Raw genomic sequence first — 21,449 nt, 5'->3', positions numbered from 1 at the left:
TTGAGCAAGTGGAAAGGTGAGTAATTAAACAGAATCAGGACTCTGCTAGCAAAGAAGTGGAGGCAGGGGCAGGTACGTCTGTTGGACAGGTCTGCCGTACCCCACATTAGCATGTTCCATTATTTCAAACCCGGCTACTTCCTACCACCTCCGTTCTAGTCAAAGCCCGCATCCCCTCATTTTTGGATGCCTACGGTGGTCTCCTAACTAGCTTCCTGCTTCTACTCTTGAACTTCTATCATGCATTCTCCATACTGCGGCTGCAACAATCTCTCTAAAACACAAAGTCGGCAGTGATGCTTTCTTAAACCCTCCCATTGCACTTGTGCTAAAAGATATTCTCTACCAAGGCCCCCTTACCTCTGTGCTCTCATCTTGTACACTATCTCCCTCCCTCGCTCTTGTTTCCTCCAACACATGGGGCTCACTCCTACCTAAGGACCTTTGCCCTCGCTATTCTCCCTGCCTGGAGCACTTTTATCCACATCTTGCCATGGCTGGCTCCTTGTCATTCAGTCTCAGTGCAAATATCAGTTTCTTAGAGCGCTGCTCCCCGCCCCCAGGAGTCGACCCCCACCTCCCATCTCTTCCTGTGCCATTATCCTGTTTTGTTTTCTTCACATGCTTATTGATATCTGAAACTGTCTTCTTTATATATTATATGTCTCCCCATGACAATGTCAGTTCCTTAAGAGCACAGGCTCATTTTGTCCGTCACTGTATCCTTAGCACCTGGAACAGTGCTTGGTACATAGACATTCAATAACTATTCGAAGGACTTAAGAGTATTGACTGCCTCTTGTTTTATAACTTAGATACATTAGTATGCTTTTAAAAATCTCAGTCTCTTCACTCTGTTTTACATAATACCACTCCTTTAGGATCATTTTCTTTCCAGAGGTGGCGATGTCTAGGTTGACTATGAGATGCCAAATTTCAAAGACCAGTTAGGAGACGTCGAAGTGCTAGACAAGAGTTTAGGACCCAGTGAGCCCTCTGAGCCCCAGATCCCTCTGTCTGGATGATAGGATGATAATTTCTGAGGTCTGTGGCTTCAGGGATCAATGCAGTAGGAAGCTGGGCTTCCTTACCTTTGGAGTGTTGATCAACTGTGTCTTCTCTCTTAAGATCTTGGCCTCTTAATTCCAGGTAGGTGAGAGAAGACCAGTTTGCAGCCAAAACCACAGTTAACTGTCTGGATATTCTGGATCACTTGCTAGTATACTGTCATAAGAAGGACTCTGAAAAAGCCCCTACCTCAAAATAACTCCTACCATTTGCCACAGAGATTGAAATTTCACATCAGCAACTACTTCCTGGATGGGGTTGCTAGGCTAAATCTGGCATTCCTATTCTAAGTCATAGCTAATATCTAGAAAAGTGACAGGAGAGACGTAGTGTACACCTACCTGGCTAGGGAACATTAGGGTCCTTTTGAGGTTACTGGTCATGCATTTGAAGTCAAATCCATCAGCTTGGTTCTGGGTTTTTCCACTGTTAAACTGGGCCAGTACAGGCATGGAGTTGATGAAAAAATGGGTTTGTTTAGTCAAACAAGGCTGCTGAAGCTAGAGGGAGGCAAGGGAGTTGAGAGGTTCGCGAGAGAATGATCACCACTGACCATGCAATTTAAGATGCAAAAGAGGAAATAGGGAGGGGGATGAGGGACAGTGACAACTCTGCCATGTGGAAAGAGGAGCACTGAGCCTGAGTCCCAGATGAATCTTAACCCTACCACTAATTAACCCCATGTGACCTTAGGCGAGACACGAGAGGCTTCAATTTCCTTTCCTTCATCGTGGGAATGGAGGCCCCACCTTGCCTACCTCATAAAGTTGCTGAGGGACTCAAAGGAGATGAGGGTGAAGCTGCTATAAGTACCACGAAGCAAGGTACGAATGTCAGAGATTACTATTTTTTATTTCATAATTTCGCCTAAGGCCATAGGGCGACTCCTTCTATGGAGAAATCAGGACAAGCTAGACCAGTAGCGACCTGCCCTGAAATAGGGAGAGACACTGGCAAGTAGTCCTGAGCCCTGCTTATTAGCTTGTTTTCCTCATGGAGGAGAACAACAATTCTGGACTGAGCACTTAAGAAAGTTTGTCTTGTTTAATCCTCAAAATACTACCTCTCCCCATTCTACAGATGAGAAAACTGAGGCAAAGAGGTTAAATGCTACAGACAGGGCTAAAACCAAGCTCTAGTTCCCTATATTCTATGATAGTCTGAGTTTCTACTCAGAAACCTAGATTGATCTCTTGCCCGAGGACACCTTATTTCTGGTTCACTGCAGACTCTCATAGTCCCACCCACACTCCACCTCACTCACTTATTTGGGCCCAGGCCCAGGACTTGCCCGTTGCCTGGTAACCAAGTCAACAGGCCGGTCCTCCTGGGAATGTTTCTAACAACATTCCCGCCCCGAGAGCAGACTAGAGAGTATAAGGAGACTGGCAGCTGTGAGTCTCTCACAGACCAGTCCCTGCCTTCCATCTAGCAGCAGACAGAAAGACAGACGACTCCAGCCAATCTCCAGCCAGGCAGCATGGTGAGCAGTGGTGGGGGACATGCAAGCGAGGGTCCCAGTGGGCCCGGGTGGGTGGTGTGAGGGATCTTTGGGAGTCCAGATATTCGTGGGGCTATAGTGTGTCAGTAAGTAAGGTAGAGAAAGGGGGAAAGAAACTTCCAGATGTGAGTATGGCACATCCAGGTGTGCTGGTACGTGGAGCATACACAGGGGGTGGAGAAGGACAGGGTGGTGGTAAGCAGGAGATAGGTCTGAGCCTGGTCTCAGGAGCAGGACTGTTAAAAGGCTCTAAATTGAAAGGTAGGGAGTGTGGGGTAAGCAGGACTACAGCAGAACGTGTCAGCATTTCCCTACGACCCCTGGGCCCCATGGCATATTCGTTGTGGTCTCACCTCCCCGCTGTGAGGACACACCCTCACAGCCCTGCCTGTCCGCAGTCACACATCAGTGGGGAGAGGCAGAAGGAGGAGGGAGAGGGAGGGTGCTCCCATTTATCGAGAGTTGGCTGGATGTGGGCTCATTTGATATCTTTAATCCATCTCCCTACCAGGAAGGAGAGAAAGGCAGTTAAGAGCTAGTTGCTCAGCCTCTCTGAGAGTCAGTTTCATCATCTGTAAAATGGGTTAATAAAAGCACTTACCTAAGGGGGTCGTTGTGAAGATTAAATTAGATAATATACGTGACGCCCTTAGCACAGTGCCTGGCACCTGATTAATGTACGGGAACTAATCAACATAATGATAAAGCCTGCTCATCTGGGTACCTGATTATACTATTTTTTTTACAGTAAAAATTAAAAATAAATAAATAAATAAAGCTAGAGCAACTGAGGCAAAGCAGCTTGTCTGAGCTCGTAGAGGGATGGGGCTTTGAGGCAAAGTCTGCGTGATTCTAAGCATTGAGTTATTTGCCCCAAACCTGCTGCCCCACCATAAGGGGCATCATTTCCAGCATCTCAGGTATATCCAAGAATTCAGAGACACCTTGCATGGACCAGCAGATGTGGGGACCAGGACAGTGTCTGGCTTTGTAGAGTCTGGGCAGGCTTGGAGGCGCAGCAGCTGGCCCCGGCCTCGCCAGGCATTTGGTGAGCTGAGTCAGCCCTCCCTCCTGGACCTGGGGATTTCTGAGCTCCTTGTCCCTCAATCTCTCCCAGCTTAATTCGTTATTGTCTCCTGCTCTTACAGCAGGAATTTGGGGGGATGGGGCGTTGGTAGAGAAAGCCAACATGTACGGTGTACCTTGGTATGTATCACAAAATGAACCCAACGACATGCATGCATTCTTTCATTTAATTCTCGCAGGAATTCTAGGAGGGGGCTCTCATTATTGCTCCTGCGTCACTGGGGAGGGCACGAAATCTTGCTCCACACAAGAAGAGAAGTAATGGGTCTGGGATACAAGTGATTTATGGATTATTCCTAGTCTAAAAATCCTAAGAGTCAAGGCTCTCATGTCATACAAAAATGTCGGTGACTTGTTAAATTTATGGAGGAAGCATCCTCATTAAAGATTTATGAAATATTTCAGACATGCAAAAAGGTATAAATAATAATGTAATGAACACCTGCTACCCACTTTAAAACATAGAATTTCCAATTGCATTCACCCCTACCGGAGAGAATTATTATTCTAAGTGTTAAATTTCCCCTTGCTTTCTTTGTATTTGCAACACACACACATTACAAGGATATATAGTAAATATATAAATTTATCTGTAAATGATACATGGTATTGATTTACAAGTTAAAGTTTTATATAAATGGTAGTATGTTGTATAATTCTTCTTAATTTGCTTTTTTTTTTCCTGGTAAGAATTTTCTGGGTAAGATTCTTCCTTGTAGTTCATTCACTTCTATTTCCAAATCGTTCTTTATCCATCTTCTCCCATTGAAGGACATTTAATTGGCTTCTTTTTTTTTTTATAGTGCTGTGACTGTTCTTGCATCTGTTTTCTTATTTATCTAGGTGAGAATCTCTCTAGAGCAAGAGCCTCTTCACCTTTCCTAGATGTTGCCAAATTACTCTCCAAAAGAGATTTGTCACTTTAGGCTTCTTCTAACAGCGTGAGTTCACGTTGCTTTACATCCTCCACATTATCAAACCTTAAAGTTTGGGGAAATCTGATGAATGTGCTCACTTTGTTTTTAAGGTCTGTGGTAATTACTTCCCAAGCAGAGTTAGGAGACATACTCTTATATTCCACTTACCACACTGTCACCCACCTGCTAATGCATGAAACTCTCCCTTCCCTGGGCAGTGAGCTTCTTGAGGGCAGGGACCAAGTACAAGGTGTTATATATCCCCAGTGTCAGCACAATGTTCCGCACAGAGTAAAGGCTCAATAAATGTGATGAAGCAAGAAGGTCAAACCTTCTTGATTCTCATGGGGCTTGCCAGGAAGGGCGCTGACCTTTCTCTTATCCAGGACCAAGCAGGTTACCCGAGTTTTGCTTCAGGGGCCAAGAGTTGGCTGACCACCGGCCTTGAATCACACGCAGGAAAGACCTTTCTTCCCAGTCCTGTTGCACTCCAGAACCACACACACCTAGAGAGGAAAGAACAGCAGATTGTGCATCCTTTTCAGGCCCACTTTCCCCTTCCTCGCTGGCATTTCTACCTATTACATGAATCCAGAATCCTTTTTTGCTTTTCTAAACCTCTTCCTTAACTCTGACCCCTGAAACTTCCATTGCTTTCCTTGCCAGTGGCTCCTAATTTCTTTCCGAACATGAGTGGGTTGACTTTTGTACTCTGCCAGACTTGTTTGATTCCCTCAACATTCCTCAAAATGCTTAGTCACCGAGCAAGACTCTATAATTTTGGAATTGCCCACATCTGCTTTTCCTGAGGGTTTTGGCTTAGCTACCAGAGTCAGTGCCACCAGTAAATGCTTAGACATAGGGGGCAGAGCAAAAAGAGCAAAGTCCAGGAAAATTTGCCCTTGGCAATTCAAGGAAAGAAGGCAAAAATCATGTCCAGGCATGATATGTTTCTCTCTGCTAAGGGTGTTCTGTGCCCTTTGCTCTCTCAGCGTGAATGCATCTCAGTCCACGTGGGGCAGGCCGGTGTGCAGATCGGCAATGCTTGCTGGGAGCTCTACTGCTTGGAACACGGGATCCAACCAGATGGGCAGATGCCCAGCGACAAGACCATTGGAGGAGCGGACGACTCCTTTAACACCTTCTTTAGTGAAACTGGGGCAGGAAAACATGTGCCCCGGGCGGTGTTTGTGGATCTGGAACCCACTGTGATAGGTGAGTGATGATCAGTCTCCACCATAGCCTTGTCCCAAGTACCACAGCAAGTCTTTATAACTGGAGAGCACTGGAGTTTGTGGCTCCAGGTGCTGCAGCCAATTAGAATTCCAGATCTGCAGAACCAACCATCACTCGGCTCCAGAGTCTCAAGGTCACGCCACATCCCTTTCGTTTTCATTGAAGAACACTTAAAGTCAAGGGTAATGGCAATAGCCTCAACTGGGCTCCTCTAGGGTAGAACTTGGGGCCTGGAAACCCCAGCCCTTCTGGGTACCCTGGGGCTCTGGGAGCCAGGCTGTAAGGGGAGAGGGACCTAAAACTCTGTTTGTTACAGATGAGGTTCGGACGGGCACATACCGCCAACTTTTCCATCCAGAGCAGCTCATCACAGGCAAGGAAGATGCTGCCAATAACTATGCTCGCGGCCACTACACCATTGGAAAGGAGCTCATTGACCTGGTGCTGGACCGGATTCGGAAGCTGGTGAGAGAAGGGCTGAGGGCTGGGGAAGGAGGAATCTGGATTCCTGTTATGAAGTGGTCTGGAGACCAGATGGGGAAGGGGCAGTTTCAGCTCTCTGGAGAGCCTCCTGGAGGAGTTTTAAACACACAGGATCAAGGCCCTGCATTCTGATCAGGGGATGCACAGTGTAGGCTCCAGCCCGCAGCTGGGTGTCTTATTTATCTGCTATAGCAATGGGTCCCATGCTGAGCAGAGTGACCAGCAGGGCAAACCTGTCCATGGTCTGCCTGGCCAAGTTACGGGGTCCATAAGCATTCCCAGATATCACCTTGTGCTGTTGGGGTGTGGGCAGAAGGCCCTGTGAAAAACAGGGATCTAAATAATGCCAGCCCAAGGCTCTGCGATGGACGTCAGCCTCCACCAAAAAGGAGGATTGAGTTCCTGGATTGCTGATTACAGGAGAGAAGCCCTCCAGAAACATCTGAAGTTAAATCAGAGGGACACAGCATGAAGCTTGGTGGGGCTGGCAGGTTATGATGATCAAAAGATCATGCCACAAGATTCAAGAGAGCTGTCTCTTAGAGACCTCAGGAGGTTTTAGAGAGAAAGAGGAACGAAGAGGAGAGAGTGTAGGCCTGCCCTATGAGGCTCTGTTTTGTGTTCTTGGAAAAGTCTTCCAAGAATTTTGTGAAACTTTTGGGAAATTTGGCACGGCACGAGTGAGTTCTTTCTTACTTGTCAGCGGTGCTTCACACCCCACGTTTCTCTGCACATTCACTTTCTAGGCTGACCAGTGCACAGGACTCCAAGGGTTCCTCATCTTCCACAGCTTTGGGGGTGGCACCGGCTCCGGCTTCACCTCGCTCCTCATGGAGCGGCTCTCTGTTGACTATGGCAAGAAATCCAAGCTGGAGTTCTCCATCTACCCAGCACCCCAGGTGTCCACGGCCGTGGTGGAGCCCTACAACTCCATCCTGACCACCCACACCACCCTGGAGCACTCAGACTGTGCCTTCATGGTGGACAACGAAGCCATCTATGACATCTGCCGCCGCAACCTGGACATCGAGCGCCCGACCTACACCAACCTCAACCGCCTCATCAGCCAGATCGTCTCCTCCATCACAGCCTCCCTGCGCTTCGACGGGGCCCTCAACGTGGACCTGACAGAGTTCCAGACCAACCTGGTGCCCTACCCTCGCATCCACTTCCCCCTGGCCACCTACGCGCCAGTCATCTCTGCCGAGAAGGCCTACCACGAGCAGCTGTCGGTGGCGGAGATCACCAATGCCTGCTTCGAGCCTGCCAACCAGATGGTGAAGTGTGATCCCCGGCATGGCAAGTACATGGCCTGCTGCCTGCTGTACCGTGGAGACGTGGTGCCCAAGGATGTCAACACCGCCATTGCTTCCATCAAGACCAAGCGCAGCATTCAGTTTGTGGACTGGTGCCCCACGGGTTTCAAGGTTGGTATCAACTACCAGCCACCCACTGTGGTGCCCGGCGGGGACCTGGCCAAGGTGCAGCGTGCCGTGTGCATGCTGAGCAACACGACCGCCATCGCCGAGGCCTGGGCCCGCCTGGACCACAAGTTCGACCTGATGTATGCCAAGCGGGCATTTGTGCACTGGTATGTGGGGGAGGGCATGGAGGAGGGTGAGTTCTCTGAGGCCCGGGAGGACATGGCTGCCTTGGAGAAGGATTACGAGGAGGTGGGCATTGATAGTATGGAGGGAGAGGGAGATGAGGAAGGGGAAGAATACTAGGGAAATCCTTCATGTCTGTCCCAAATAAAGTGCTGTGGCCTTCTTGTCTCATGAATGTCTTTTTCTTTTGGGAATAACCGTGAGCGGAGGACTTCTTCATGAGAATTAGGAAAGCTGATATCTTAGTCTGGACTCCAGAGAAAGCAGATCTGATTTTGGATTTCAATAAAGAGTGCATTTCCAGGAAGCAGAATGGAGGCCAAAGGGGATAAAACATGGAACGAGGAGCCCAATCCTGTCTGATCTTGGAAGCTAAGTAGGGTCGGGCCTGGTTAGTACTTGGATGGGAGACCACCTAGGAAGACCAAGTGCTATAGGAGCAAAAAATCTTAAAAATGAGGGATTGTAAGCTAACAATGTCCTTGCAATCTGTGAGGTCAACCAAGGGTTGCCTCACCTAAAAAACAAAAAATTAAAATAAAAAAAAATAAAATAAAATAAAATAAAATAAAAACAGGGAAGAGGGAGAATTCATACTAGAGAAGATGCAGGCAAGTGAATGGCATCTTGGAACCCTTCTTTGGGTAAGAGGGTAGGAGAGGTGATAAGGGTGGGGAAATTTGTGCACTTGCTCCATTCTACAATTGGTTAAATCTTTCTCCATTAGCACGAACTCTCCCTGCACTTCCATGTTGCACACACTAGGGCTGCAGGGTCAACAGAGAAACCCTGGGGCAGGAGGCGAGGGGCTTCGAGCTGCATGTGTGAAGTTGATCCGAGCCCCACAGAACTGCAACAAGAGCCTGGCGAGGCCAGGAAGGTCTGAAGTGGTGCGTACCTCAGGGCAGTCTGATGTAGCTGGTGTCGCTGGTGTTCGCCTTACAGACTGTGGTTTTGTCTTCTTCAGGCAAGAAGTTTGGGTTTAGAGAGTCCGGAAGCTTGCGTTTATGCAGAACAGTGGCACAGTGGCAGCAGCAATGGGAAAATGGCTGGGGCGGAGGAGGGGGCTTACCTTCCAGGAAGCTCCATCGACACTCACCGCTTTTTGATAAAAGACAATTGACGCTTTTTTCAATCCTATGCCCGTGTTATCCATGCACAGCTCCAACCCCCTACTTCCAACTAGATGGCTGCCCCTAAAATATTTGCATATGGACTTTCTGTCACCCCTGTTTGGTTGGAAGAATGATTTAACCATTGGAGGTGTTGAAATTTGGGCAGCCCAACCCCACTCCCAAAGTCGGAGAGATCCAGTGCTCAACATGGCCTTCCACTTGGCTGTTCTTACAGTCTCCCTTTCCCAGGATTGAATGCTGGGAAGGTAGTCAGTCAGCAACACCGAGAAGCTGCTATATGCCTGGGGCTGGAGGTCAAGGGGTGAAATAGCGATGGCAGAGCCTTGGAGCTGGGATGCCAGGGTGGAGCTGGAGCCACAGCAGGGCTGTCCAGAGGGAGCAGGAGGGACCAAGGTGGGAGGGACATTTGTCAGGATTCGGAGCCATGGAATAGACACACCCACTGTCTGAGATGCCCCTGATTTTGAGAGAGGGAGAGAAATACCCTGGCTTCTCCCTTCTTCCCACTTTCAATCTTTAGCCAGCGACTCCCATTGGCTGAACCTAGATAGAAACTAGTTGGTAAAGGAGCCTGGGGAAAAGGGGGTGCGCCCTGTGAGATATCGAGCAGGACAGGAAAGGTGGGGGGATGGATCTCAGAGGAAACAGGCACATATAACACATACCACACTGGAAATGGAGTGACTCCTGCCCTTCCTTATCTGGAACCCATCACCTGTCCCTGTCACTCTTGTCCCAATAATTACTTTGTAGTATGTGGAGGATGGAGTGGAAGAAACTGGGTGGAGGGAGGTTTATCGAAAAAAATGAGCATGCCCAGCATAGCAGTCTCCTCCTTCTGTTTTGGAAGCATTTGCCCAGAGAGAGCAAGTGTTCTCAACTCCAATTTGAGGATTTAGGCTCACAGGGAAAGCTCTGTCCTATGAAGAGAGGGCCTGCATATGTTTGTGCGGCAGGGAGGGGCGGGGGGGTGCATAATTTAATGCAGAGGGAGTATTTAAGGATATAGCTTAGCTATATCCTCAAATCCATTTATTCTTCCACTAAAAAGACTGAATTCCAAATCTCTATTTGACTCCTGTGTCTTTTTCTCTCTCAACTGGTTTCAAACTTGGGAAGGGAAGAGGAGTTACATTGGGAGACCGTCAAACTCCAAAAAACATCTGCCATTTATTGAGCACCTACTATGTACTAGCCCCGCTATCCATATTATCTTGGTTAATCTTGAGGTAAAAAAAGTTATATGAACTGGAATAGAAGATTCATGAGAACAATGCCCATTCTCCTCTCAGCTCCAGAATATTGCCCAATATATGTTAGATACTCAATATTTGTTGAATAGACTTATAAAATGAATGCCTATTTTACAGGCGTAGAGACTGAAGTTCAGAGAAGTTATTGACTTGCCCGAAGTTATTCAGCTAGTAAAGGGAGGAGTGAGGATTCAAATCCAGGTCAGCCTGAGACAAAGCTTATGCTGCTGCCCTCCCCTTCCTCAGATGACCTCTCCTCCTGCCTACAGCAGTTCTAGGAGCCCCTCCAGACACCACCTCTCCTGGGTCTACCAGGTCCCCAGTTCTCAGACAGTGACTCAGGCGCCTCGAAGGCAGGGAGGAGAGTGACACTCCCTTTGACATGCCCCTGCCTAGGCACTCTGGTGGAGGGCATGTGTTGGGGGGTGGGGGTGTAGGCATGCAGGGACTCAGCTACTAGGCTGAACTAGGGCAGAGGTGTGTTTGGGCCAGGTTTCGGGGTCATCAGTGCCCTCTGGAAAGCCCTTCCCCTTAGGTGAGGACTTCCGAGAGGTCCGAAAGGAGGCCAAAAGGGAGATGAGTCTTCTATGGCTGGGCATCCAGAGAAGCAGCCAGGCTCCTCTCAGACCCCGAAAGGCTGCCCAGCTAGAAACTCTGGTGGCAGGTACCGGCAAGCTTAGGTTGGCCTGTGTGTGTGGGTGTGGAGAGGTGACTACCCAGACCTCCATGGGGCAGCTGGAGCACCGCCCAGCCTGGCTCCTGGGTACTTCCTCAGTGCAGGGGAATGCTTTCATCCCTGCTGCTTCTAAAGCTAGACTGCAATTACCTTCTGCAGACTGGCGCAAGAGGCACATTCTCAGCCTCAGAATCTGCCCGACGCATTTATTCCCTCGTCCCTGATGTGTCAGGAACATGCCTGCCTCCAAAGCTTTGTTCTCACCATTCCCTCCTTCTGGAATGCCACCTCCCCCTTCTTTTCTCAATGTTTCCATTCCTTCCAGCTGAGGTCATGGTCACCCAGAACCCATCCAAATCTGGGGAGCTCTCCCTCCTCTAGATTCTCCTGGCACCTACTGCATCTCTATCACTGATTTGGTACTTGGCACGGACCGCTTTGTATGGTCGCACTTAGCCTCTTGCCAATATCCTATTTCCCAAAATAGATTTTTAAAAATTTCTGTATGTATTCATGCAGTTATTTTGTGCACATGCATCAGAATTCAAAAAAAAAAAAAAATACCGGAGAGAGTTACAAACAGCAAAAATAAGTCTATACAGTGAAAATGTCTCCTTTATTGGTTGTCTTCCTGACAGCCACCGCTGTCGACTTTTCTGTGAGTGTTTCCTTCCAGACACATCTACGTTTTTACTAATGTGTGTACACCTGTATAGACACACTTTGTTCTATATTTTTTTCACATAACAATAAGTCTAGAAGATGGTCCATATCGGTACATATAAATATACATCATTCTTTCTGATGTTTACTGTATTCTATTTTATTCCATCACTTAACCAGTCTGCTATTAGTGGGCATTTAGGTTGTTTTCAAGTCTTTGCTATTGAAAAGAATGCTTCAACCCTGTACATCCTTCTCTGCACACATGTACAACCATTAAGTATTAAAATTGAAATTGCTGGTCAAAGGCTACACACTTTACTTTGATACACCCCCTATTGCTCTCTTCAGAAGTTGTACCAAACTACCCTCTCCCTACCGGCGTATGAGAATGCCTGTGCCCACAGCTTTGCCCATTGGATATGTTAAACTTTCTGATCTTTGTCAATTATCTGATAAGTGAAACAGCATTTTGTCACAGCTTTCTTTTATAATTTTCTTTATGAATGAGATTGAGCATATTTTAATGTTTAAAACCTAGTAGTTTTTATTCTGTGAACAGTGTTGTCTGTGCCCTTTGCTCATTTAAAAAATGACAGTTTGTCTTTTATTAATTTGTTAGAAATAATCGTGTTTGCTAGATGCATCTCATAAAATTTTCCCCAGCTAGATGCATCTCATAAAATTTTCCCCAGCTGTCTATGTCCCAACTAGATTTTTATTTCCTAGAGTACAGGGACTGAAACTTAAACCTCTTTGTATTCCTATTTTAACATAATATCACATAAGAGTAGATGCTAGACAAATGTCTGTGAAGAGAAGTAAGGAGAAAGAGATTTGGAAGATTTTGGAGTGACCTAACCTGACTTATTCCTTCCTCTTATACCAAGATCAGTCAGGACTCGTAAAAAGCAGAAACTCACTCAGGCCTATTAAAAAAAATAAAATACACACATAGAGATATTGGGCAGCCCACAGACTCATTAAGAGGGCTGCCAAACGAAGCTCTGCAAACAGGTAGGCACCAAGGAAGGTGGGTAGCAAGGACTGTAGTCAAGGTCAGGGCACTGGACAGCCTGGCTAAAAGACCCCTGTCTCCTCTACCCTCTGCTGTGAGGCCCACTCCCATGCAGGCACTGAGGGTGACATTTCCTCCTCCAGACACTAGAGGCCGTGGCTGGTTCTGCCATGGCCATCACCCCTGCAGAAATGAATTCTCAACTGCCCTAGCGTCTCTGCGACTTGCTCCAGATTCAAAGTCCCAGTGGGAGCTTCTGACTGGCAGAGCTTATGTCTTTCGCCTACACCCTTGGAGCCGAGAAGTCTGGAAGAGTACGCGTATGGGCTTTGTGGCAGGTGGTGGCTTGCCACCCGTCAAGGCCTAAGGAATGGGAACTCCCTAAATGTAGGCAGGAGACTCCAACTGTGGACAGCCAGGGAAACCAGACAAATGCACACCACCCTCTTTTCTCATGTCGGTCTCAAGCCTTCTCTTCGGTGAAGCATTTCTAGGTCACCCAGTCTGAAAACACTCTTCTGGACTCACAAAACCATTACTGCTTGGGCCAATCATAATACCAGAGAGAATCTGTACTAAGATCTACTGCGTACCATGCTTCATCTGACTTTCAAACAGCCCTAGGCGTTACCTGTAGGGAGGAAAAACTGAGTCCTCCGAAGTGTCCCCAAGTCATACAGGAGTCCCAGGTTACAAAGCCAGGTCTGTTTCCTAAGCCTGCAGTTTCCCAGTGGGCTAGATGGAAGGGCTGGTATCTTATCAGCTCTGGGAATGCAGGGCTTGGGCTACATTCTTCCTTTAACATCCTGGTAGCATCTACTATGTAGAAGATGCTCAATGAATGCTTGGTGGCTTGGCCCAGATAACAAACGAGCCAGTTCTGGAAGGTTCTCTGACTTTCTTATGAGGTCTGAGCCCAGGAATCATTTTAAGGTGAAAGAAGTCTATTCAGGATCATTTTGTGAAGAAAAATCTCGAATCCAGGGAGTTTTACTTTTTTGTTTTCCTTTTACCTTTCAGCCCCACCTCCTCAAATGTGTCAAAACTGTCAGTAAGAGGTTCGCTGTCTGTTCATCCAATGGTTGTCTGAATTCCACCACTGCCCTAATACTCTAGTGAGAAAAATGACACCACCTCTGCCCTGTGGAGTTTACACTCTAGTGGGAGAGGTGAAAGTGAATAAAATAATCAAACGAATAAATGCTAATTTGTAGCTCTGACAAGTGTGATAAAGGCTGATGCCATGAGATGCTCTAAGATGCAGATCTGACCTATTACATTAGGTAAGTTGGGGCAGCCTCTTCTGTGGACAGGCTAGAGCTGGGATCTGAAGAAGCGGGAGAATTTAGGCCCAGAAGGGAATCTGAGTCTTTGAGGCTGTGACTTCCTCCGGGGTGGGAAGGGTGGGAAACCATGGATCATCCAGCCTGTTTATGGAAAAGCGACAGAAGGACCAGGGGCCGAGTGGCTTGTTTGTTGGTGAGTGCGTCATGCCTGCCTGTTCGGAGCCTACCGCCTTCTCCCAAGTCCCAGCTGGGGATGACGTCGTCTTGGTGCCAGCCTAAAATAGCTGGCTCCGCCCCCATCTCCCGGCATCCCCTGCAGCAGCATCACCCCTACCCCTCCCACCCCACCCCCCGTGTGACTGGCCGAGCCGGCCTCCTCTGGGTCTCTAGTAGTTTCCGTGCAGCTGACGCATGCTTGCGCGCACAGCTGGGCCGGGCGCGTCCTACGCAGCAGCCGCGAGCCGGGCAGCGGGTGCCAGACGGTTCCCGGCGGGGGGCAGGGGCGGGGCGCCGCAGGAGCTCAGGGACTCCAGGCGGAGGAGGTGCGGTTCAGGGTGCCCCGTCAGGCTGGGGGCCCTGATCCGGGCTGCAGAGTTATGGGTCTGTGATAGGGCTCCCGGGGCCTGGGCACCGAGATAGCCCGTGGCACCGGCCTGCGGGGTCCGATAAGGCTGCTCGAGCGAGCCTAGTCATCCGCCCCAAGTAGAGTCCAGTGGGCTCTGCTTCCCCATGGGAGCGCTTCCCGCCACCCCGGGGGGCTCCAGCCCCAGGAAGGGGCTCTTGGGACTTTCTGTCTGACTCGTCCTTCTCTCCCGCAGCCCCAAGGAGGCCCGCCTGACTACTGACGAGTTGCCATGGCATCCTACTACGAGATCCTAGACGTGCCGCGAAGTGCGTCCGCTGATGACATCAAGAAGGCGTAAGTGCCTCCGCTGCGCATCACAGAGCCTCCCGAATCCCCCACCTTCCGCCCCCATCATTATGGGGCCTTTCAGTGCAAAGGGAGCCAGGTCTTTGACACCTGTAGGGAGGAGGAGACCTCTGGATGATTAGGAGAAAGTCCATAGCGTGAAGTCCAGCTGGGAGCTACACTCTGGGTGCTTTTCCAGTAAATGCCCCCTTCCTCTCCCCTCCTCTTCTATCCCAACCCCTAGCCCTTAGGTGTGGGCTTTCTCAGGATGTAGTCCAAAGATGCCCGGGCAGTGTGCCCAGGAGGAACTAGCGCCCCTGTACTCTCCATGGCCACAGATAGCTCCGGACCTTTGCAAGCCTCAGGGAAGGGCCGGGGCCTTCCCTCCCTCACATTGTCATCTGCCAATATAAGTAGTCCTGCCACTGGCTGCAGAGGGCAGAGAGGGACTCCATTAAAACAGGGCAGCAGAGGCAGCCCCAGGAGCTGCGTGGACTGGGCTGAGTGGTAAAAGGACAATGGTTGGCTAATGGGAAAATGGGTCATTCTGTTTCCTGGCGGGGAGTGCCAACACTTGTCCCCTGACCCTCCCCTCTGAACCCACTTCCCGCAGGTATCGTCGGAAGGCTCTACAGTGGCACCCAGACAAGAATCCGGATAATAAAGAGTTTGCTGAGAGGAAGTTCAAGGAGGTGGCCGAGGCCTATGAAGTGCTATCGGACAGTAAGGGCCGGGGGCAGGGCAGGCAGCAGCCGTCACTCCCACTTCATGCCCTGTCACACTCCTTCCCAAAGCCATGTTACCACCACCCTGGTCTTTTCCCAGGCCTTTTGGAACCTGACATTTAAGTGTCCCCCTCCCACAAGGACTTTCAGAACTTTTCCCCTTTTTTTTGCTTCAAACGAGCACCTACTATGTGCAAAGCATCTTTCTATTCTTCCCGTAATCTCCTGTGCTCAGTATCTGCTTCCCGGGATCTGGTAGTTGCAGCGTGGCCCCTGACAAAGGGAAGGACGCAGGGCAGGGAACCAATGTATGCTGAGCTTCCTCTGTGCCAGGCAGTGGTAGACATAATCACTTTGAGTCTTCACAGCCATCGTGCGAGGCAGGAATTATCACCCCCATGATGTTACAGGCAAAGAAACTGAGGCCGGGAGTGGTGACATAACTTGCTCAAGGTCGCAGAGCTAGAATATAAATCTAGGTCTTGTATTTATTTATTCAAAAACTATTCGTTGCATGCTTATGGTGCTGGGCCCCTGTTTGGTACTGGGGAACAACGGAGGACAAATAGGCACTGTCCTTGTCCTGAAGGGTTTATCACATCTGGTCAAGGAAGATGGACATTAACCAATTAAATGCACAGACAAGAGTATTCCAAAGGCAGGTAGCAGGAGGATGTGATAGGGAATAATGGGCACTGATTTTGTTAGATGGTCCCAGAAAGAGTTGTCATTTAGGCTAAGCCCTGATCAATAATAACTCAGTAATAACTGGCTAACATTTGTGGAACACTTACTCTGTATCAGTCACTATGCTAAGCTATTTGTGTGGGTTAGCCCTGTGAGATAGGTGCTATTATTGTGTCCATTTTACAGATGAGAAGCAGCCACTGTGTAAAGGGCTGTGCTGCTGCTGAAACCTATGGCCAATGTCCCCTTGTGCATCTTGCTAAGGGTCAGGGCCTTCTCTTGGAGTGTCATTCTCTGGGCAGTCCTCTGAGGGTCTTAGCCCAAAGGGGAGGCCAGCATCCCAGAGGAAGGAAGAAATGATCTAGTCTCTCTTTCCAGAGCATAAGCGAGAGGTCTATGACCGCTATGGCCGGGAAGGGCTGACTGGAGCAGGTAGGTGGACCAATGGGTCAGGGAGAAGAGGGGGAGGGGAGATTCTTGCAACAGATATTCTCTTGGGGCTCCTAGCCATGGCTGAGGTGGGGTCCCTAGGTTCAGGGATGATGCGTGCCCTAAGTCTCCTCATCCTGCCTCTCCAGGAACTGGCCCATCTCGGGCAGAGGCTGACAGTGGTGGACCTGGCTTCACCTTTACCTTTCGCAGCCCCGAGGAGGTCTTCCGGGAATTCTTCGGGAGTGGAGATCCTTTTTCGGAGCTCTTTGGTGAGTGGACTCAGGATACCTCTGACTAGCTCGACCTCCCCCTCTAGGCCCACCCTCCGTCAGCTGGGAGACTGAGAGGGAAGCCAAATTCCACAGACTGAAGATTTTGTGGGGGTGGACCCAGTAAGAGCTAGACAGAACCTTTCTTACACAGGCCTGAACTCACATGACCCTGTAATGACACTTCAGAGACTCGCCTTATTAAATGACAACAACAATACTACATTGTTAGACCTTCACAATGACAGTCATGAAAACAAGACTCAAAGCATCATGTGACAATAGTAATGCCACTACAAACAACAACAGATATCACTTTTTGGAGTGATTAATATGAACCCTGTGAGGCAGATAATTTTATACCCATTTGCAGATGAGGAAGCTGAGGCACATTCAAATAACTTACTTAGAGTCACACAGCAGAGGGCAGAGCCAGACTTGGAGCTGTGTCTGCCTGACATTACACCATACTGATCGTCTTCTATACGAGGAGCTATCTGTCCCCGATTCCTCTTTTCCTCCCCCATTGGACAGAATTGACTAGTGAACTTTTTCATACTAAATATTAAATGTTAAAAAGGAATTTAATTTGTAAATAAGTCCAAGCAGGAGAAGAAATCAGAAATGTACCCAGCTGCTTAGCAGCTTGTATTTTTAAACTTAAAAGCAGGAGTCACACATTTTTTGGGGGGGAAATCTCTTTACCAGATGATGGTTAATCTGATTACTTGTTGCAGATGACCTGGGTCCTTTCTCAGAGCTCCAGAACCGGGGTTCCCGACCCTCGGGCCCCTTCTTCGCCTTCTCTTCCTCCTTCCCTGGACACTCTGGTAAGTGCTGTTCGTTCCCATTTTCACAAGCTCTGAGTCCTGGAACCCCTCACTTCAGCTTGTGGCTTCTTCAAGCCTTCTTTCTGGTGCACCTGGAGCCCTGCCTCTGGGCAGCTCTGTGGGGAGAACCCCCAGGTTCCTGGCCCATTGTGACTGCAGCTTGCTGCACACAGCCCCTGTCTCACTTGACCTCTCCTCCTTCTCCTCTGTCCCAATGCCAGATTTCTCTTCCTCATCTTTCTCCTTCAGTCCTGGGGCTGGCGCTTTTCGCTCTGTTTCTACGTCCACCACCTTTGTCCAAGGACGCCGAATCACGACACGCAGGTGAGGCCTCCTCCTGGGACCATATCGGGTGGGTGGGGAGCTAGAAAGTCAGCCTATTGAGGTCAGAGCCCCATCTGTCCTGCTCACTGTGGCATTCCAGAGCCTGGACAAGCACCTGCAAGACTCTGGCATGCCCTCTGAGTGACGCGTGTTATCTCCCACAGAATCATGGAGAACGGGCAGGAACGGGTGGAAGTGGAGGAAGACGGGCAGCTGAAGTCAGTCACAATCAATGGTGAGTAGTGGCTCTGCCACCCAGTCCCTGGCAGGAAGCTCTAGCCTTAGGCTCCAAACTGCTCCCCAAACTGCTCCTGCATGAACTCCCTTGGGGCAGGGAGGGAATGGCAGCCACTGGCCAGACTGGCAGGATCAGAAATGGTGATCATGGGGAAGGGGGCCAGGACAGGTAATTGAGGAGTCTCAGAGGGCCGGCTAGTCACCATCATCGTTAGTGGGGTGCCTGACATTTGCAGAGCACTTCACTATTTGTAGAGTCCTTGCACACATACCATAACCCCTGCATTCTTCAACCAGCCAGGAGGAAAGCAAGGCAGTTGGTGTTCACCCTGTTTTTCATTTGCAGCGGCTGTGCCTCAGCACAGCTAAATGGCCCGTATCCCAGGTACCCCCAGGCCCAGGGCTCTGTCCTGCTTAGTAAGGGGAAAAGCCAGGAATGAAACTCAGGATGCAGGATTCCTGGAGCTGAGCTCTTCCCACAACACCTGACTGTAAACAGTGGTTACCATGGCTACCCTTTCATGTCTGCTGACCCTGCGAACATGATGCTTTTTTAATTATTAGAGTAATTTGACAATGTAAGCACTCTCATCATTCCCAGTTTATAGATGAGGAAAGGGAGGCTCAGGGAGGTTGAATAACTTGCCCAAGGAGATAGCTCATACCTGCTGGAGCTGAGTACCTGCCTGTGCTCATAACCACTATGGTAGGTGTCGAAATGCACATGTGCCAGTTCCGAAGGAGGGGCTGGAAGTGGTCAGAGATGTCAGGATTTCCCCGGCCTGGGCCAGAGGGCCTCATGGCGGGCATGACTCCTGCAGGTGTTCCAGATGACCTGGCACTGGGCTTGGAGCTGAGCCGTCGTGAGCAGCAACAGTCCGTCGCCCCCAGCTCCAGGGGCATGCAGGTGCGGCGGACTCCTGCCTCACACCCCTCTGACAGCGACCTCTCTGAGGATGATGAGGACCTGCAGCTCGCCATGGCATACAGCCTGTCAGAGATGGAGGCAGCTGGGAAGAATCCGGCAGGTGGGCGGGAGGTGCAGCGACGATGGCTGGGGCTGCTCAAGGCCCAGTACCAAGATCCGGGCATGGGGGGTACCCATGAGGGCGCAAGGGGTGAGGCAGCCAAACCCAGCTCAGCCCCGGAGGAGAAGGCCCCTCGCTGCCGCATCCTCTGATTGCCAGGCCCAACCCGCCCTGATTCAGGCTGACCGGGGGTCCTGCTTGCTGTCGGGAGAGCAGAGAGGGGTTTATTAGATGGGGGTTTTCTACGGGCCATCGGTGGTTTGGGGCGGGCCTTTTGTGCCCAGGTCTTCTGCCACCCGTGCTGCTGATGATGTCAAGGAAGGAGGACTTGGCCTGGGGTTCTCTGAGCCTGAATTAGCAGCTACACTGGGGAGTCTCAGCTCTCCTGGTCCAGCTGCAGACACCCCACCCTGGTTTCTGTGCAGTGTTGAGCTCTGACCGTCTCTGTTGCTTCCCTTCTGGTGCTGCTTCTCCTTCCTCACACTCTCCTCTCTGCAAGTCCCCGTGGGCCACACCGCTTGCTTTCACTGTCGTCTGGCTAGGACTCCCTTCTTCCTTCCCTGAGAAGGCCTCAGTGTGGAGAGGAAGATACTGTGGCCGATAGGGCCATAAGGTCTTCCGGGGAGGCTAGCTGGGTGGGGCGGGAGCCTCTCTGCCGTCCAGATTCGGAACCGGAGCCCACTCCTCCTCCCTTCCTCTCGCTGCCTCAGCCTCAGGACTAGGCAGAGGTGAGGCTGGCTAACCCTGAAGAGGTGGGATAGGGCCGGGGTGCCCCAGGAGGGAGGCCTAGGAGGGGACTGTGCCCCATCCTGCTTCACCATGCATCAGGGCTCAGGGAGAGGCCACAGGGCTAGCCCAGGTCTGCATGCTCGGTGCCATCCTCCATGGCTTGCTGCTGATCCTCTCTCCTGTCACCCCACCCCCACTCTCTCCCCAGATGTGTTCTGAGCTGGATGTCCAGGATCCAGAGTTGCTGCACAGTTCCAACAGGACAGCACCTGCCTCTGTGTCCTGGGAAGGGGACCCTCCATTTCTCACCCTCACCCGTGCAGAGCATAGAGCTGGGCCTGGGTGGTGGGTGGGGACTGGGTGGGAAGTGTCAGTAGTCTTAGCCTGTAAACTCTTAACCTGGGTGTTTGATATTGTCTCTTGGGGACTACAAGTCCCAGAATGCAATGTACTCTGCCTCATTTCTGATTGGTCATGCTTGGAGGAAGTGGCGCTTGGTTGTGGAGCTGTGCATCTTGGGACATGTAGAGATGCGGAGCTCTTACCATCTGATTTGTCCCTGGCAGGGGTGGTGAGAATGTGGATGAAGGGGTATTGGTCCGAGCTTCCATTCCCCTGACGTCTCTTGCTAGCGCTGGGGTTAGAGTGTGCAGATCAAACCCTTGTGGCATTTGGGCAAAGCTCTTTTCCTGTGGGCAGTACTAGGGTCTGAGGAACAAATTTGGGCAAGATGCTAAGCAGGGTGTAGACCCAAGAAGGCTGATGGGGCTGGCCAGCAGAGAGCTTGAAGGGAAGGGCCTCTGCGTGTGTGTATGGCTGGGACTGGCATGTGACACGTCCTCTGGGCGTGTTACTGCTTATAGGGCTTTTTTGGCCTCTGACCCTCATGCCCATTCTCTCTCCAACACCACAGCTGAGCTGCCTCCTCCCTGACTGGGGAGCCCAGTGGCCAGGGAGGGGAGTGGTGAAGCCAGGATGTTGCTAGATCCTACGACGCTATCTCAGAGACCTATCAAAGCCAGCTGGGCTGTGCTCAGACCAGAGGGAAACACTGGAAGTCAATAAAGCTGAGTTTTGAGAGTTTGGTGGTGTGCTGTATTCCTATGTTCTTCCTTTCCAGGAAGGCTTGGGGACCTGTGGGACTAATAGGTGACATGCCTTCCCATAATTGCCGAAACATCTAGAGGTTGCAAGCCTTCCCAACCGACAGCAGATGCTCCCTCCCCAAGTATGCTGTGGAATCCCAAGAAATACTCAACATTCTTCTGCCCTCATCTCCCGGGGCTCACGAATGGCTTGCCCTGGGCAGCTGTGTTCACCGACACAGGGACCCACCACCCAACACTCT

The 21,449-nt window shown here is 50.2% G+C and overlaps 2 protein-coding genes across 4 annotated transcripts; both read left to right on the top strand.

The window, feature by feature from the left end:
- Positions 1–2,460: 2,460 nt before the first annotated feature.
- LOC107516782 (tubulin alpha-1B chain) lies at positions 2,461–8,073 on the top strand. Its single transcript, XM_016156883.2, has 4 exons — positions 2,461–2,551; positions 5,565–5,787; positions 6,125–6,273; positions 7,038–8,073. The coding sequence occupies exons 1-4, from the start codon at positions 2,549–2,551 to the stop codon at positions 8,016–8,018; spliced, it is 1,356 nt and encodes a 451-aa protein (XP_016012369.1). The 5' UTR covers positions 2,461–2,548; the 3' UTR covers positions 8,019–8,073.
- A 6,199-nt stretch (positions 8,074–14,272) lies between these two features.
- DNAJB2 (DnaJ heat shock protein family (Hsp40) member B2) lies at positions 14,273–21,184 on the top strand. Of its 3 annotated transcripts, none has more exons than XR_001598373.2 (10): positions 14,273–14,472; positions 14,749–14,849; positions 15,454–15,563; positions 16,631–16,684; positions 16,831–16,953; positions 17,691–17,783; positions 18,005–18,107; positions 18,272–18,342; positions 19,166–20,100; positions 20,310–21,184. XR_001598373.2 is itself a non-coding variant. In XM_016156840.2 (10 exons), exons 2-10 carry the CDS (start codon positions 14,785–14,787, stop codon positions 20,318–20,320), a joined length of 837 nt encoding a protein of 278 aa, XP_016012326.1. In that variant the 5' UTR covers positions 14,273–14,472; positions 14,749–14,784; the 3' UTR covers positions 20,321–21,184. The 3 variants fall into 3 exon arrangements, 2 of the variants coding, with proteins under 2 accessions (XP_016012326.1, XP_016012325.1); XM_016156840.2 differs by having other exon boundaries at positions 19,166–19,372; XM_016156839.2 differs by lacking the exon at positions 14,273–14,472 and having other exon boundaries at positions 14,537–14,849; positions 19,166–19,372.
- The last annotated feature ends 265 nt before the right edge of the window (positions 21,185–21,449 follow it).

Source organism: Rousettus aegyptiacus, unplaced genomic scaffold (genome assembly GCF_014176215.1).
Source record: "Rousettus aegyptiacus isolate mRouAeg1 unplaced genomic scaffold, mRouAeg1.p scaffold_m13_p_2, whole genome shotgun sequence".
Classification (NCBI taxonomy): Eukaryota; Metazoa; Chordata; class Mammalia; order Chiroptera; family Pteropodidae; genus Rousettus; species Rousettus aegyptiacus.
Note: the sequence above shows the minus strand (reverse complement) of the source record. Positions and strands in the feature narration are given on the sequence as shown.

Excerpts from the sequence above, each read along its gene's own strand:
- DNAJB2 (XM_016156840.2), top strand. The coding sequence starts at position 14,785 with ATGGCATCCTACTACGAGATCCTAGACGTGCCGCGAAGTGCGTCCGCT. Across the intron at positions 14,850-15,453 it reads GCTGATGACATCAAGAAGGC|GTATCGTCGGAAGGCTCTAC; the intron begins GTAAGTGCCTCC and ends CACTTCCCGCAG. Across the intron at positions 18,343-19,165 it reads GAAGTCAGTCACAATCAATG|GTGTTCCAGATGACCTGGCA; the intron begins GTGAGTAGTGGC and ends TGACTCCTGCAG.
- LOC107516782 (XM_016156883.2), top strand. Across the intron at positions 5,788-6,124 it reads TCTGGAACCCACTGTGATAG|ATGAGGTTCGGACGGGCACA; the intron begins GTGAGTGATGAT and ends TGTTTGTTACAG. Across the intron at positions 6,274-7,037 it reads TGGACCGGATTCGGAAGCTG|GCTGACCAGTGCACAGGACT; the intron begins GTGAGAGAAGGG and ends TTCACTTTCTAG.